Consider the following 17,699-nt stretch of genomic DNA (forward strand, 5'->3'; position numbering starts at 1 on the left):
TATATATATATATATATATATATATATATATATATATATATATATATATATATATATATATATATATATATATATATATATATATATATATCGACACATACATATATGGAGCATAGAGTGGAAAATTGCCTTTACTTGAGCCTTAACCACCAAATGATTGTCGATTTCTGGTCCATTACAAAGCGCTCAAACAATACAAACCAATACTTTGTTACAATAACATGGTTGTGATTTTTCACTTTACCTTGGTGGTTGTGCATGTTTTCCCGTTCTAGATCCGATCGGAACTCATAACTGGCACGAAATGTCATTGTACTGTGTCCTGTAATCCGTACTGAGTACCGAGTAGTACTTCCTGTCTGTTAACCAATCAGGGGGTAAAATGGAAGTGATTAGGTGATGGCAACACTTGATCTTTATGTACAACTAGCTTAGTACCCGGTGTTGGCGGGGGAAATTCGATGAAATACAGTACTGTACTCTAACAGTTAAATTTGTATCGTTGACAACAAATCACTACAACCTCAATGTACAGATGTCACAAAATATATTACTCGATCGCTCCAAGGAAAAAAACGCATGGAGTGTACAAGCACAAGACAATATGAAGGCCTGAAAGCCATTTATCTGGTTTTACCTGGGGTCAATTTTTTTTTATCCAAACATGAACCTCGACCTTCCTCTGGATGAAACAGGAGGTCATGCAAGGTTTGGTTGCACTGGTTCCTGCAGGGTTTGAATGCATTAAACAAACAACAAGATAAACAAACTTTCTTCTTTATATATGAGACTCGTGTGGATCGGCTCGCTACGCTCGCCTCTCCACACGTTGTTGCAGAGATTGACGACACAGATTTGCCGTGTTGTCATGATTTACACCAATCATAAGACAAACATTTAATTTGTAATGTTCTTAAGGTCTTGAGGGGACTTAGGGGTCTAAAAAGGTGTTTAGGGTTTGGGGGTCTGGAGAGGCTTGGAGGTCTTTAGGGGTATTGGGGGTCTTAAAGGTCTTGGGCATTCCAAAGGGTCTTCAAAGGTCTAAGGGGTCTCAACAGTCTAAAGGGTTGAAAGTTTAAAAAAGGTACATTCCAATAGTATGTAATTAATTGAATAATAGACATATAGTCACATGGCTTCACGGACGGACGGACTCTGAAGGGGCTTTGGGGCCTTAAAGGGCATTTGGGATCTTGAGGGTTTAGGGGTATCATGGGTCTTTGAGGTCTTCAAGGGTCTTACATGTCTTTGGGGTCTTCAAGTTCTTGAAGGGTATTAAGGGTCGTATGGGTCTTGAAGGTCTTATGGGTCTAAAGGGTCTTTGGGATCTTATAGATCTTAAGTGTTTTAAAGGGTCTTAAGGGTGTTTGGGGGTTTTAGGGGTCTTTCGGGTGTTTAAAGGCTGAGGTGGTGGATGAAAATACCCGTACGGCAATGCTCGGGTAGGACTTGGTCTGTGTGCTAAATGTGGTGGTTGTCGGCCCAGCAGTCTTTGCAAAAACCGTGAATATACAGAGACAGACTGACAGACAGACCGACAGACAACAAATTTTATTGATTAAGATTTAATACAAGTCGTGGTACATTCAAAGTACACTGCCCCCATACCAAATAAAGAAATAACAAATCCTCCAGCGCGCGACATCGCCGGGATGCCTTTGGCGCCTGGCGATGCCGCCTTGCAGCACATGGAGTTGGAATTGGGAGGGAGTGGTGTACAATTATCTTTCCTGAATCATTGTTGGGATGACTACAGGAAATGCTTGCCACAAGATACCTTGATGATCCAGGTTCCAGGAGATGGGTTCTTGACGCACACAATGAAAGCGGAGTTTGGTAATGACAGCAGTTCGACAATCTCCGACCCAGGTTGTAGCATGCGTCCTGTGAGGTTCCAGGAAGAATCCTAAAAATACAATCAACTTCTACATCTGCACCATACATCTCCCAACAACACTTGCAAGTTTTACACAATCGTATGAAACATGTCATATGTTATGCAGTCCAAAGCTGCTAAGAAAATGTGATTAAATTACACTGGTGGTTCAATAAGGAATGCTTTTCATGTTTATTTTTCATCAGTGGTTGATGAACAAGGATTCTTTAGATACACTCTCTGCCATAAAAAAAAACCGAACATGTATAATTGATCATGAAGATTATTGTTGAAGGACCGTTCCAACTAGCGTTCGTTCCAAGTGCCTTTTTGGCATCAGGGATGTGCAGAACACTTGAATGCAAGTTTTGTGGTGGAAAAGAATTCAATTTCCACAAGTTCGATCTGCATACCAAAGGAGAATCTTTAATTTCGTATATACGGAGGAAGAACATTGAAGGCTTGACTGAAACATTCGAATGGACTTCACTGAAACATAAGCCCGAAGCAATTCTTCTAATACACAACTTGACATTCTAAAGAATGGGAGGGGAGAACTACAGGGTTAGCTGATAAACATTAGGTAAAATAAGTCCAACTGCAATGCTTGTCCACTGGGTGAAAGAGAATGACATAATCATGGCAAAAGTTGCAGTGTTATCAACCAGGTCACCCTGTTCCATAGCAAGACATTCCTTTTATCAATATTTAGGTCAAAAGACTCTTGCGTAAAGGGAAACATAACTGGCAGCCAATTCGACTATAGCATAAAAATTAAATTTATAAAGCACCAGCAACAATTATAATTGAGAGTACATTAATATAATTATTTTTCTTCCACAGTTTCCACTTCACATAATTGCCTCATGCAACTAGAGTTCATAGAACATGATACCACGCACAGTGTTCAGGGACACTATATAAGTACTGTACTTCAATGTTAATAAAATAATGATTTTCACGATCGTTTAAAAAATGCAGAAGTTTAGTGCTATTGAAGTAGTCCAGAAGCAGTCCCAAATACCACCCTTATACACCATCCCATTGATCCTTTATTCGTCCCCTACTGGTTTCACTGGATGGGACTATAGATTTTCTCTCTGTCTGTCAGTCCATCCGGCCATCCCACCTGTGGTTTTTCTGACCTTTTTTTTCCATACACTTTAACATATTCAACTGAAACTTGGTACATGGTTTTATTATGATAATTTACAGAAGAACTTCGAGTTTCAGGGTATTTTGTCATTTTTTCATGAAGTTATGCCCTTTTTAATCTTAGAAAATATCACATATTATACATGGGTCAGTGTTTAGCTGCCCTGACTCCACCCCCATTGCTTTACACCCATTGGCTGCACAGCTGCCTTAACTCCACCCATATAAAATCATGCACCACCATTCTTTGAAGCAGCACAGATCGGCAGGCCTCAAGCCTTTTGCCTAGGTGTTATTCCAAGGCCCAGTGCAATTGGAATGATCCCAGGTATCTAACCACGATGTATTATACGACATACACATAAGCCATATTCATGTTTTTGCTTCATGTATGTACATCGGGTTATTTTTTAATATGAAACTAGCATCCGTTGAAGACAAAGTCTTCAATATCCCCCGCCATATTAAATGAGGATTAACAAACTTATATTCCCTAAGCGTGTGCAATATGTATGTGAAGTTTCCCCTTGATCTAACCAGACATTCTGGAGAAGAAGATGTTTGAAGATTTTAGGGTAAATTCAATATGGCCGCCAAACCGTGTGACCTATCGATTCGAAATTAACAAACTTCTGAAAGGATGTCTTGGGGAAAGTGTATGTGAAATTTTGCCTCAATCTGTCCAGCCGTTCTGGAGAAGATTTTTTAATTTATTAATTTTCAATCCAAGATGGCTGACGAACCATGTGACCTATGACATCATAAATTTAAATTCTGCCTCCAATCCTCCAGTGGAATACGTGTGTGAAGTTTCGTGTTAATAGGATGAGGTGTGTTTTTCGAATCCAAGATGGCTGCCAAACCATGTGACTTGTGACATCATAATTTTTACTATGTATGCAGACATGATGGAAGATGATAGTTGCAAATTTTCGCTTCGTTAGGTTATGTGATTCCAGAGAAAACATTATTTAACATAATTAAAAGAAAACATCGAATCCAACATGGCTGCCAAATCATGTGACCAATCAATTAGAAAATATCAAAAGGCACCAGCTCACCACTTGCTTGATATGTGTACCAAATTTCGTAAATATATCTTGAGGGGATTTGTAGTTAAGCTTCGGAATGGAAATGTGACGGACAGACGGACGGACGGAACCCATTTCTATATCCCTGCCAACTTCGTTGGCTGTCGGGGGATAATAAGCAAAGCCTAGAAATGAACGAAATACGGTGGGTTCGACAGTTTCTTCTTCTTCTTCATTTTGGTTCCAGTATCGACTCAAGTGTGCGCTGAACGCAAGCAAATTTTTTATCTCTGGTTTGCTATCCTAGTTGCCTTTATTGGTTTCTAACCTACAAAAGATATCAGTAAATTAAAATTGTCTTTCCTTTTATTTTTCTTAATTGACCCAAACATGGTGTGTTAGAATTTCTTCTTCTTCTTCATTTTAGTTCCGGTATCGGCTTGAGTGTGTGTTAAACACAAACAAATTTTCATCTCCCGAACATTCATTGGGACCGGTAGGGGACATGTATTGCAAAGCAATTCTCTCTCTTGTTTAAATTGAAGAACTACAAAATGGAGGTCCTTGGAAGTATTATGACAGGCGATTTGTATATTACAGTGTTCAAATATATATATATATATATATATATATATATATATATATATATATATATATATATATATTTTTTTTTTAAATAAAAACGAAAGACTTATGTTCCGATTCATGTTCCGATTCATGTTCAAAATGTAACATTCGATTTAAATAAGCTGTTCCTCGATCATAAACTGAAGATCATAAATTGATGAGATTGACGGAGGGATGGACAGACGGACGGCCACATGAACAAATTGCTTAACCCTGCTTAATAATAATTATTCAGCACATGTAACTCATGCATCCTTAGGTTTTTAGAGATAACACGAGGCATTCTGAGGAAATTCAAAAACAGTCTTTCCGAGACACCAGTGTGTGGATCATCCAAAAAATTCATCGATTACATTCTTTAACAATCCATTATGATTCTACGTCTGTCAGAAAATAAGAGGAATTAAATCATGAGACACCTTCAAGCAGAACCTTTTATTGGTCATGCTGCAAGGCTCTTTAATGAAAGGAAATGAATTCTTTATGACTTTTGAAGACGTTATCAAACCGCTTCATCAACGAGAAATATGCCAAAAAATGGACGTTCCAGGAAGACAACTCCCACTCAGGCTCGATATGTTCGCACGACCCATTTATGCCATTGGTTTTAAACTGCCCAGAGTACTGCAAATAGTAACTGCACCTCACAGGATGTGGGTCAACACCGTCTTGGTGATGCAGGGCTACTCGTCCGAGCCAACGACCAAAACATTTCACCGTGACACATCCAAGCATACTTGCAGTGGTCAAATCAGCAAGTCCGATGGATACAGAGGCAATTGGAAATGGTTATGGTTTTTTTTTTGTATACCTTGTCGAGGCTCGTTTGAGAGCTAACACACAACACACAGCAAGGGGGGCATGAGACAAGAGGGGCGGGAGTGGGAAGGACAAAACAGTGGGGAACAGAGACATTAGGGGATCTGTGGAAGGGAGAGGGATGGGGTGGGGAACACAGAGTATACAAAATGGACAATACAGAGACTTTCAGGAAGGAAAGCAGGGAATTTGAAGGAGGTGGGCTTGGGTGGCTTATCGGGGGTAGAAAAGATCGAGGATTTGGATGGGGGACATCGAATACCATTTTTAGCCTCAGATTTGATTTGAGTGTTCATCCAGTCAATGCGATGACAAATGCAATGCGGTGATTGCTGCCCAAAGTGGACATACCTTGTATTGAGATTGATACCTCCATGTTGGATCCTTATGTGAAAACTGAAAACATTTGCCACAATGCAGCATAAGGTGAGTCGGCTAAAATGAAATGGACATGTCATTATGCAGCATTCATTTCTGTCAGAGGTTTGCACTTCAACTGTGTCCCATGATGTCACATAAATAAATAAATCGCATCAACAACAATCGTGTGTTTGGTCGTTTTTTTATTTATGGTGCAGAGCATTTTAAACTTTTTTATTTTAGCAAAAAATTAGACTTCTAGTTCTTTTCTTGGAGGCACACGAAGATTAGACAAGTTGACTACAGAGATGGCATGTTTGTTATTCTTGAATTAAATCCACACTCAAATATTTGCAGAATTAATGCACATTTAACAGTATTTTTGAAAGCAAATAAAATAACATAATTGTAGGTTAGCCATGAAAAAACAAAAGTTTCACAAACAATATTTTTTAAAATGTTGTCCATATATTGTTATGGCCACGAGGTTCAAGTTTGACCACGAGGGGAAGCACTCAGGTCCCTCCCGAATGCCCGGTCCTGAGGCCGCCAGGAACAGATAACTCCCACGCACTGGCGGGTTGCTGGGCAACCACGAACGCCGATTGGTACTGCTAACCATGGCAGGGTTACACTACTTCGCGTGATACCGTTTCCGGTGGATTGACCGTACCAAGCGAGTTTTTTGCCCTCGATGTGTACTTGCGTGGAACTTACCGTATCAGGTGCAGCTGAGCAGAGCTGAAAAGTATGCACCGGCTAACAAAAGCCAAATTGGTGGGGTAGAACTTCCCGGCTAAACTAACGCGTGCATTGGAGGAAAGGACAGACCGAGCAAGGTGCTTTTACAGTGGAAGCAATTTATTTTTTAAGTGAGGAAAGGTTATGTGGCACAATAATAAAAGGTGTTATTACACAGCAATATGCACAGCAGGGGAAAGCAAGGATTTGTGGGTTGTGGCAAATGAAATGCAAGTATTTACAAAAGAGGACACAGTGCAGAGCTATTCTGACCCAAACTTCTCCAATCCATTACGATTCACACTAATCTTGACTTCACAGTAACACGACAGGTGACATCAGACACACACCCGAGGAAATTAGAACAGCGGGAAAGATAAGAGAAAGTATGAGGTGTGAACGACCTCTCTGTACTTGGCGCAATCAACAAACCGATGCAACCCAGTCACTTAGGAGGGGGAGTAGGGAAGAAAACTGGTGGTGTCTCTGGTGCAAAATGAGGCGTGATGAGGCATGATGACATGGAGAGAAAGGTATAAACATGTGTTGGGGGTTCGGAAACAAAGGAAATAACATGTGAGAGGGTAGGTTTAACGTGAGGATAATGAAATCTGTTAGTGTAATTGTTTATGGGCTAAGGTGGTGCTCGGTGTGCTTTTCCTGCTCGTCCAGCACTCCGCTCTCTGGACTCCATTCTGCTCCTGTCCCCAAGAACAGAGGGCGGACCAGATACGAGAGAAGCAGGCAGGTTAGATACCAACAGGGCGGGTAAAAGCGAGCGGAAGCGGGCGTGCCAGAGAAGAAGAAGAAGAGGGGCGGGACCAGACGAAGCACCAAACGAAGAGAGCGAGCATGTGGAACTCGGTCCATTTATAATGCTCCTGCTCGGGCAGAGCCATGGAGGTGGAACAGGTGGTCCATGGGTATATCCTCGCGCCGCCAATGGCATTCGGACACTCACCCCAGCCTTGGCCCCGCTGAGGCAAGGATTCGGCACTGGAAATGCTCCCCAGTTGATCTTCACCTCGCCACACAAAGGAGCTCTGAGATTTAACATGGAGCGAGGTACCCAATCGTATGCCCTATCCATGAGTGCATTTCCTCATTCCCACTCGTTACGAAAGGTGACGGTGGTCATCAGTGGCAGCGCTGAGCATAGTGGTGAGCTTTGACGTGGTGGTTAAGATGTTGTGGTTGTGGCATTGGTAACAGCGAATGTAGGTGAGTTTTGGATGAAGGCAATTGTAGCGATGAGTTTGTGATGGAGGTGGTTTTGGGTCTTAATATCTCAGGATTTTGAGTTTGAGCCCCTGTTATAACCGTTGAAATAACACCAGATGGGTTGAGACTAAGCCTGCCATCCTTCCGAGGTCAGCAAAATGAGTACCAGATTACTGGGAACAGGGGGCACTACATCAGCGGCACAGCCATGCTCCCAGCAATGATGCAACAAAACAACAAGAAGACAGCTTCAATAGTGCTAAACATCTGGAGTTTTTTGTTTTTTTAAATGAACTTCAAAAAATATTATTTTATTTCATTTGAAATACACAGTACTCCGCACACTGACTGCGTGGGATAACGTGTTCTATGAACTCTCTACACTCTATAGTCTTATTTTAATTAATCATTCTCCGTGAGTTTTAATTTACGTGATGTTCAAATACAAAGTGAGGTGCAACTCAATTATGAACTGTTCTTCACTTAATTTGAGGTGAGATTCCAGAATCACCAAACAGTCCGTCCAGTCTCACCTGTGGGATCAAAAAGCTGAATGTTTGGGGCAGGACCGCTCACTGCCACGGTCACCTCTTTAAGGCTGGGATCAAATGGTAGAGTCCAACTGTGGGGTCCAGCCTCGTCCAACTCGGCCGTAAGAAGAACAACCCGAGATGACTGAACGGCAGCTTGCACCCAACGTAGTACCTGGAGACACCATGGAATGTCATTGCCATGGGTACCTCACTTCACATTAATCATGTACACGCATGACATGTCTATTCACATTCAATCCAGTCACAAGTCTTCTCAGATTACAGTTTTACATCAACATGTTTCACATAACATTCTTTCAAATTATGTCATGCCAAGTGGCACCACCTCTGCAAGGCCAAGGCCTTCCTCAGCTTATTTTTACTTATCATTTAACAAGGCTAATGACTCTTTGTTGATGACTCCGCCCTCAGCCGTGACATCCCTCGTCCTACAGAAAGACAGACTGCAGGCTCTTCCCTCAATTCAGACCTTGAAAAAAATCACAAGTTGGTCAAACCCTTGGAATATATCTTTCAATCCTGACAAATCTCACACTCTCACTCGGAAAGGAACGTCCGGAAAACCCTCCAATCTACTTTATTAACAATCTTCTTGAGGAGGTTCAGTCCTTCATACTCCTGGGTCTCACGATCAGTTATGATCTTTCTTGGGCAAACCACATTTCAACGTTAGCCTCCAAAGATAGCTGCCAATTGTGCATTATCCATCGTACAAAGTCCTTCCTTGGCACACCTGAACTACTTATCCACCTGCAAGGCCTTCATCCACAGCTCGATGGAGTACTGCTCTCCCCTCTGGGCTCGCTCCCCTGCCTCACATCTCTCTCGGCTTGACGCTGCGGAAACCAAGGCCTATAAGATCATTGGAATCTCCCGCGACGAAGCTCAGTCTACGGACCTATTGCTTCACCATCACAGACAGGTCGGTGGTCTCTCTGTCTTCTACCACCTCCTTTCTGGTCTTGCACCCTCTGCTCCTCCCGTGCTTTGTCTGCTCTTTCCGAAATGTGGGAGCCCTCTGCAGTTTCCTTCTGTATCCATGTTGTCTACCCCATGCATCCTCTCCTACCCCTCATTCCTCTGCATACTCATTGTTTGTCCAACTCTCCCTCCATTTTGGTCTTCAACTCTACTGTTGGTGTTTGGAAGCCCGACACATCCACCTCCACCCTTCTATATGTTGAGTGTCATCGGTAATGCCACATTATACTCAAAATCAAATCATGCCACACCACATACCTTTCTGCCACATTGAAACATTAGGTGACCCATTGCACCGTACAACGTATTACACTCAACCACGTGAGAGTGTGTGTCATGCAACAACAACATAGTCAAATACTGGTTCAAGGAGAAACCTAATGGCAAAAATAAATCAACGCTGGAGTAAGGCAACAGATTTAGACAAGGGAGGTGGATGGAGATCCTTACCTCGTTAACTTGGGTCTTGTTCAGCTGGAATACCTGGCCAGAGCTGGAAGCAGCAATCTTCTCATAAGCTAGGTAACCTGCGTGGTTCCGATCACCGCAATCTCCAGTCAAAACAAACACTACCTGTGACAGAGAAGGATTTCAGTGAAAGGAGCTGAACTTTGTGCCCATTTGACGATCATTTTACAGGATGACTGCGCTCCAAGTGCTGCCACGTTTAGGAGATCTACAAGTCTGAGTACTATGCGGTGATCACAGAGTCTTCATTAACTTTAAATTTGGTCAAAGTCCTAATGATTTCAAAGAATGGGATTTTATTTTAAATCTGGTAAGTACTTATTCTTTGGTGTGGAGGGCAGGGGAGCCTAAAAGCACACGCGTCTCTGAGCTGTCCAGCCTGGGTTCGATTTCAGACCTGACTATAAAGTGTCGGATTGGTGCTTCGCAGGCGAGGGGTCCCATATCCGAGAGTGGGTCGTCCTTTGATGGCCGTTAAACTGTGCGATTCCCTTCTGCTGGTATTAGTCGGTGTAGGTTAAACACCCCACGGTGTCCTTGATGAAAAGTAACCGAGCCATCACAGACACCCTGGACAAATTATAAATTTCTGTCGGCACTGTGGGTAGCGAGTGGTCCAGTCTTCTTTCTTGTCGGTTCCTCGGCATCAGGTTCATTGTTTGCCATCTCAGATTGTGGTTGCTGTCTGGGAAGCAAGTCCTGCACCATATAAACTGATCAGGTGGTTTGCACATTTCATGGGAGGTATCATGACCATCCAGGGTTCGGATGTTGGTGGTCTCCATTGTCAGCACCATACTGGACAAACTGGGACGTGAAGTTGGGTACGTCATTACCATGGCATAGAATAGCACTGTTTGAACTGGTGTTCTTCTTGGTAGGAGCAGCAGAAACCAGGATGTTGAAGTGAGTCGATGAGGTTGCGTGATGCGAAATGATGATGCAGCTGCACACCCTGAACAAGCTGCAGTGGTGCCAGCAGCAGTTGTGGTCGAGCTTCCTGCATTGTCGCTTGCCCGATCTGGAGGCATGGATTTTGATGCAAGCAGATTTTCTCACAAAGAGTCCTTCTAATAACACTCTCCGGGTTTCAGCTAGGAATTGGACACATTCATCTTCAGGTTCCAGGTGATCACAATCAAGATATACTTACTGAGATGTTGCCACTGCTTTGATGGCATCCCTGATGTGTTTGGCAGCGGTTTGTGTTGTCCGCATCTTCTCTGTGTCGGGATCCGCCTTCTGATGACTGTAAAAATCTTGGAGCAAAACTTTAGCCATGTTCCTTAAGGTGACCACATTGGGCTTAACGTGAATCTCAGTTTGGATGATGCTATCTCCCAAATGTTCCTGAAGTTTGTTGCAATTTGTTGTGAGTGAGACAGATTCTCTTCCATATGGCTAATTAGATCCTTGGTGGTTCTTATAGAATCCAAGACCAACTGCACACACCGATTGCTGACTTCCTCCACACTCATAGCCAACGTGTGACTCACAACGGAATCCTTTCTTCTCGTCTCCCTGTCAAGGCTGGAGTACCCCAAGGCAGTGTTCTTGGTCCTATATTATTCCTGATCTTCATCAATAATCTCACTCACTCCGGAAAAACCTCTTTATCTCATTGCTGATAACTCCATTCTCTGCCATGACATCCCTCATCCTTCAGACAGGCAGCAGCCCCTTCGCTCTCTTCAGACCTTGAAAAAAAAAATCACAAACTGGTCAAACATTTGGAATATGTCTTTCAATCCTGACAAATCTCACACTCTCACTATCTCTACAAAAGAACCTTATGACAAACCCTCCTATCTACTTTCTTAACAACCCTCTCAAAGAGGGACAGTCTTTCAAACTCCTGGGTCTCACTATCAGAATTGATCTTTCTTGGGTAAACCACATTTCAACGTTGGCCTCCAAAGCCAGCCAATCGCTGACTGGACATCCTCCACCGTACAAAGTCCTTGCAACACCTGGATGAAAGCCTTGTAGGTGGATAAGAGTTCAGGTGTGCCAAGGAAGGACTTTGTATGACGGAGGTGAAATGGCATTAACAAATCTGAATATTGTGTTGAACGTAAGCAAACCGAAGAAACATCCACGACCATGCCTTGGTGTCCACAACTCTGACAAACAATCTCATGGTATTTTTCATCTGATCTGATTGAAATGTAAATGAGAACCTCTGCAGATCTCATGAAAATCTTATGTACAAGAAAGTCCAAACATGAACCTCATTAAGACAACACTGCACGTGCTTGTATAATAAACATACCCCTGACAATACTTGCAATACCCCTGGGCGCTCACCTGGTAGCGGCTGGACAAGATAACCAGGGAACCACTGGTCAGCGTGGATGACCCACAAAATATTTAACGGAGAATAAAGTAGATACTTATGGATTTTAAAAATATAATGTGAACAAACTCGGTTTCTTTCCTGAAAGTCCCTGTAGTGTCCATCTTGTTTTCCCTGTGTACCCCACCCCATCCCTCTCCCTTCCACAGATCTCATGTGTCTATTCCCCACTGTTTTGTGCTTCCCTCGCCCATCCTTCCTGTCTCCTGCTCCCCTTATTATACGTTCTGTGTATCTGCTCTTATATGAGCCTTGACATTGTATATTAAAAATAAACATAACAAAAAAACTTTGGTACATCATGGGAGGTAACGGTTGTGGTCAAATTTCATCAAAATTGTGTTTGTGCTTTGAGAGAACAAAGCAAATACATATTTTGGGGGGCAACCCCCCTTTTGAACCCCTTAGACCCCAACATTTTATGGTGTGAACAAACTTTAGTACATCATGGCTGATGAAGGTGGTGGTCAGGTTTCATCGAAATTGTGTGTGTCGTTTCGGAGAAGAAAACAAAAACATATTTTGTGGGGCAACCCCAGCTTATGCCCCTTAAACGTTTTATAATGTCATGAACAATCTTTGGTACATAACAGGTGATGAAGGTTGTGGTGAAGCTTCATCGGAATTGTGCGTGCAGTTTCTGAGAACAAAGCAAATACCTCTTTTGGGGGGCAACCCCCCTCCCACCAGAAGACACCCTGAGACCCCGATTTTTTTTAATGGTGTGAATAATCTTGAGTACATCACGGGTGATGAATGTTGTGGCAAAGTTTCATCAAAATCGTATATGTAGTTTTAGAGACGTTGTTGAAAGTATTTGTGGACGACGTGCCATCGGATAAGATCCCCGGAGCTAGGTTCCAGGTGAGCTAAAGACGAGGAAGGCCAAATAGCAATCAAGCAACTTAACATGATTGTGGGGAGGTCTCGGCCTCTGGGATATTTTGTCACACTGTTCCACAATCATTCATTGATAAACTGCATTGCAGTGTGAAAGGGCAAAATTACCTGAATGAACAACATGTGCTTAAAGCATCACGTAAAGCAAACTGGAGAGTTCATAGAACACCTTACACCGCGCCGTCTTGAAAACCAAGGACGTGGGCGAGGTCTACGCACGGCAAACTTGATTGGTTGTGATGACGTAAAACGCTGTAATATTTTGTCCAAATCCTGCTAAACAGAAGGGTTTTGAAAGTGCCAAAAAGTTGATTTGTGTTCTGCAGTGTTCAAGTACATAATTCAATGCAAGTAAAACTAGCATCCATTGAAGACAAAGTCTTCGATATCCCCCGCCATAGTAAATGAGGATTAACAAACTTGTATTCCCTAAGCGTGTGCAATATGTATGTGAAGTTTCCCGTCAATCTGTCCAGCCGTTCTGGAGAAGAAGATTTTAAAAAAATTATTAATTTTCAATCCAAGATGGCTGACGAACCATGTGACCTATGACATCATAAATTTACACTCTGCCTCCAATCCTCCAATGGAATACGTGTGTGAAGTTTCGTGTTAATCGGATGAGGTGTGTTTTTCTATCCAAGATGGCCGCCAAACCATGTGACTTGTGACGTCATAATTTTTACTATGTTTGCAGACATGATGGAAGATGATAGTTGCAAATTTTCGCTTCGTTAGGTTATGTGATTCCAGGGAAAACATTATTTAATATTTTTCTTGAATCCAACATGGCTGCCAAACCATGTGACCTATCAATTAGAAAATATCAAAAGTCACCAGTTCACCACTTGCTTGATATGTGTACCAAATTTCGTAAATATATCTTGAGGGGATTTGTAGTTAAGCTCCGGAAACAAAATGTGACAGACGGACAGAACCCATTTCTATACCCCCAGCCAACTTCGTTGGTTGGCGGGGGATAATAAAGATTATGAAGGTTGTATAATTATTTTTTGGGGGGAATTTACCGCCATTGATGCAGTTTCTGGAAACAACTTACGGTGTTCAATTGCGAACTGAAGCAGTTTCTTGGCCTGGGATCATACTGGGCCATTTGCCATCCCTTTCCCAGTAGTAGTTAGGGACGAATTCGGAATTTGTTTGTGGTGCCGCCGATAGCTCACTGACTCTCCATGAATCACACCGTGGGTTCGTTAATATCCACCAACTAATGCCGACAGATGGAATGCCAGTTTAACATCTATCCGAGGGATGGCACACACATTGATGACTTGCCCTGCCTGCCTGTGAGACGCTGGCATGACAGTTTTTAACTGGGAGAGGATAGGAACCCAGGCTATGTGGCTTCGAGATGAGTGTGCACACCTGTAGGTCATCCTGTCAGCCCATGATCATCTATTACAGTATGAACAATACATTCACAATGGAGTCGCAATTACTTGTCGCTTTGGCATCCTGTCGGTGTAATGCCGGTATGCGTTTCAAGATGATTTCCAATACTATACCTGAGACTGTTTGAGCTGAATAAGTTGCAGAACCTGGGGGGTCAGCAGGTAGTCTTTGGCACGTGCATCCGTGAACACGTAAATGAAGGACCCGGGTTGCGACACCTCCAGGGCCAACTTCACTGCTCCAACACTCATCTCGGGACAGTCTCCACCACCCTGTGCACAAGAACAAGCTTACCCTCATACTAATGTTCAGTAATGCAAGGCCAGCATCATGGCACATGGATTAGGCAATATTGTCTCATGTCGCATCATTTTTGAATACTCCAAAAAGTACAGAGAAGGGACATATACCTGTCCTGACTGAAGGTTTGCTTTCCTTTTGCGAGAGTAAACAAAATATCAGCACTAGTGCTGTAGGAAGAATTTTAGAGAATATGGTTCGACAATAAACAGCTCTCTTCCAGGTCCGAGTCCAAATGGCATCGTGGTCCGAGTCCAACACGATGATGCACTTGCCTTTTTCCTCTGCAATCTGGCTTTGACTCTCGAACAAACTTTAAATAATCAGTGATGCTTATTTCAGGCATGACATTCAGCCGAAAACCTGCGTCATCCGTCGGATGGTGCAATAGGCTGAGGACCAGTCCATCTGAATAGATTGCTGATGGATGTTAAAAAATCCCACATAAAGAGTGGCAGCTGTTGCGGGCACCCAGGGCAAATTGTACATTTGCAGGGACACCGCATCATTGTCACAGCTATGCCTCAGTAATGATGCAACCAGCGGGAAGAGTTTGCTAAGATATCCATTTTCGAGAAAAAGGAAGCATCCTGTGAATATACACCACCAGCGACAGCATCCAGATAGTGGTGCTAATTGTGGGTGTGAGATTAAATGAGAACCGTGTGCCTGAGATAGTGTGTGGGAGCTTTGGCTCTGAGTGAAACCAAGAGAGCAACACAATTAACCTTTTTAAAGTTCATGAAATAATTTAACTTGAAAGATCAACTTCAACTTTTCCCTTCACTGGGAACTTTTGCTTATAGAGTAGAATATTGTGATTTGTACTTGCACGACCCCCTCAAATCCTTCCTCTACAATCCATTGTAGAGAAATCTAACCCCTGATGTACACAAGCATGACAATCGGTAGCGCATACTTAATTATTAAATAAAAATCAGACCACAAGTCCTGAAGTTCACCTGGATCAGGAGCAATAGTCACTCAAACCCCCCCCCCCCGCAGAGCCCCCAGACCCTAAATTTTTTTTCAATGCCGTGAACAAACTTTGGTACATCACGGGTGATGAAGGTTGTGGTCAAGTTTCATCGAAATTGTTTGTGTAGTTTCGGATAAGAAAGCAAATATCAATTTTGGGACATCAAGCACCCCTCCCCCCTCCCTGCCCTCTTCATATGACCCACTTAATGAGTGCAGATTTTGATGCGGTCAATATACCTTCGTTAAGCATCAGATATGAAGCTCGTGGCCAAGTTTCATCAAAATCGTGTGTTTGGTTCAAGCGATAATGACTGAAGTGTTTACGGACTGACCGACTGGCTCACTTTTGGACATTGCTCGATCGCGTAAGCTCACCTGCTAAAGTCCAGGTGAGCTAAAAATGTATGAATGCTGCCTTCTGCTCTCGATTACAGTCCATTTTGTTCTGATCTCACCCCCACCCCCCCCCTCCACGACCCACACATCTGCAAAATAAATAAATAAACAAACAAATAAATAAATAAAGCTGGCAATATCCAAGGAAGATTGTTCATAAGTTGTGAAGACCATTTTAATACCTGTACAAAGAGGCCACGAAGAACTTTGTGGAATTGTTGTGGCTCTGTTGTGATGGTGGCTGGACCCACAGCTGTAACATGAGACAACAACAAAAACTTTATAAAAATGCTTAACAGGAATAAAGCACAACTTTGATAGGTCAGGAAGGTGAGGAAATGTTTGTTTGAGGAACTTTGTGTTTTTTAAATGACAAACACGAGGGAAACAACATGATTTATCAAGGACCAGGTGCAGAGATAGAGATTGAGTAAAGGGCATTTCAAAAGACACAGCTATCAGATTTGAAGGTTGTCGTGCACAAAAATTGATTTCAACCTCTGACCTGGGTCATGGAAGGGCACGATGGCGAAGTTATGGAGAACACGCTCAGACTGAGCCATCAAGCTCTCGAGAATACGCGCCGCACCATCGAGAACCTGGAGCCAATCGTCGTACATGGAACCCGTAACATCAAAAACAAATGCCAGGGTTGAAGTCCCATTATGTCTCGTCACGCCAGATGTCTGTGTTGCTGGTATCAGTGACGAAGCTGTCAGCAGCAACAGCAGCAGCAGTAAAGATGGAGGGAGATGACATATTGGGTCCAATGCAGACATCCAAGGTTCTGACTTCGCTGCAGAATGACCTTGGAATGGAATGAGGACACACATTGTAGAAATTGTGTACAAGCCATTCTATGATCATGTCCATATGTGAATGTTTTAAACTTTGTTACACCATTTCATTAACTCTGCCACCCAAGGTGGTCGCACGTTATGTTTTTTTCATCCTTGTTTGTCTGTGAGCAGGATATCTCAATAAGTTGTGGACGGATTCAAATGAAACGTGGTGGACAAGTTCGGTGTGTGACAAGGACGAATTGATTAGATTTTGGTGAAGATCCGGATAAGATAATTATTTTTTATTTTTAAAGTGACTTCATCAGCGTCGAGAGATCGGACCAAAATCGATAATATCAAGTTATCTCAACGAGTTCGAGACCAATTTGGTCGAAACGTGGTGGATGAGTTGGGTGTTTGACTTGGAAGAATTGATTCCATTTTGCTTGAGGTTCAGATTCAGATCCGGTCTATCAGTGGGGTACAACATCCTGGTGGTGGTAAGTGCTCTACCGAGTGTCCTTCTCTCCTTCTCTCCTTCTGGAGTTGCTATCTAGTTGCTTGTCGTCCTGCTTCACCTCCTGATGACTCATATGTGCCATCTTAAAGCTGCTGGTGCTACCTCTGCCCCCCCCCCCCCCACAATGTGCTGCACCGACAAAGACCTGAGATTATTAGTTCTTTGAGTTAATGCATTCACGACTGTGACTCTTGAGGTTAAACAGCAAGGACAGAATT

General features: G+C 42.8%; 1 protein-coding gene across 7 annotated transcripts in view; it reads right to left on the reverse strand.

The window, feature by feature from the left end:
- Positions 1–17,699, reverse strand: part of LOC147012594 (hemicentin-2-like) — a 62,346-nt gene that overhangs the window by 36,789 nt on the left and 7,858 nt on the right. For 5 of the 7 annotated variants that reach the window (XR_015051006.1, XR_015051007.1, XM_085853611.1 and 2 more), the window contains exons 3-9: positions 16,685–16,987; positions 16,362–16,432; positions 14,616–14,774; positions 9,816–9,938; positions 8,364–8,535; positions 1,778–1,884; positions 245–359 (exon numbers count right to left, since the gene is read on the reverse strand). Coding sequence is in view for 5 of the 7 variants with exons in the window: in XM_085853611.1 (XP_085709737.1) it covers positions 245–359; positions 1,778–1,884; positions 8,364–8,535; positions 9,816–9,938; positions 14,616–14,774; positions 16,362–16,432; positions 16,685–16,987 (1,050 nt within the window). In the remaining 2 variants the exon portion in view is untranslated. Of the gene's footprint in view, positions 1–244; positions 360–1,777; positions 1,885–8,363; positions 8,536–9,815; positions 9,939–14,615; positions 14,775–16,158; positions 16,269–16,361; positions 16,433–16,684; positions 16,988–17,699 lie in introns of those variants that run through there. The other 2 variants (XM_085853612.1, XM_085853609.1) reach the window with 2 other exon arrangements.

Source organism: Eptatretus burgeri, chromosome 14 (assembly GCF_056783735.1).
Source record: "Eptatretus burgeri isolate ZD-2024b chromosome 14, Ebu_testis_v1, whole genome shotgun sequence".
Lineage (NCBI taxonomy): Eukaryota > Metazoa > Chordata > Myxini > Myxiniformes > Myxinidae > Eptatretus > Eptatretus burgeri.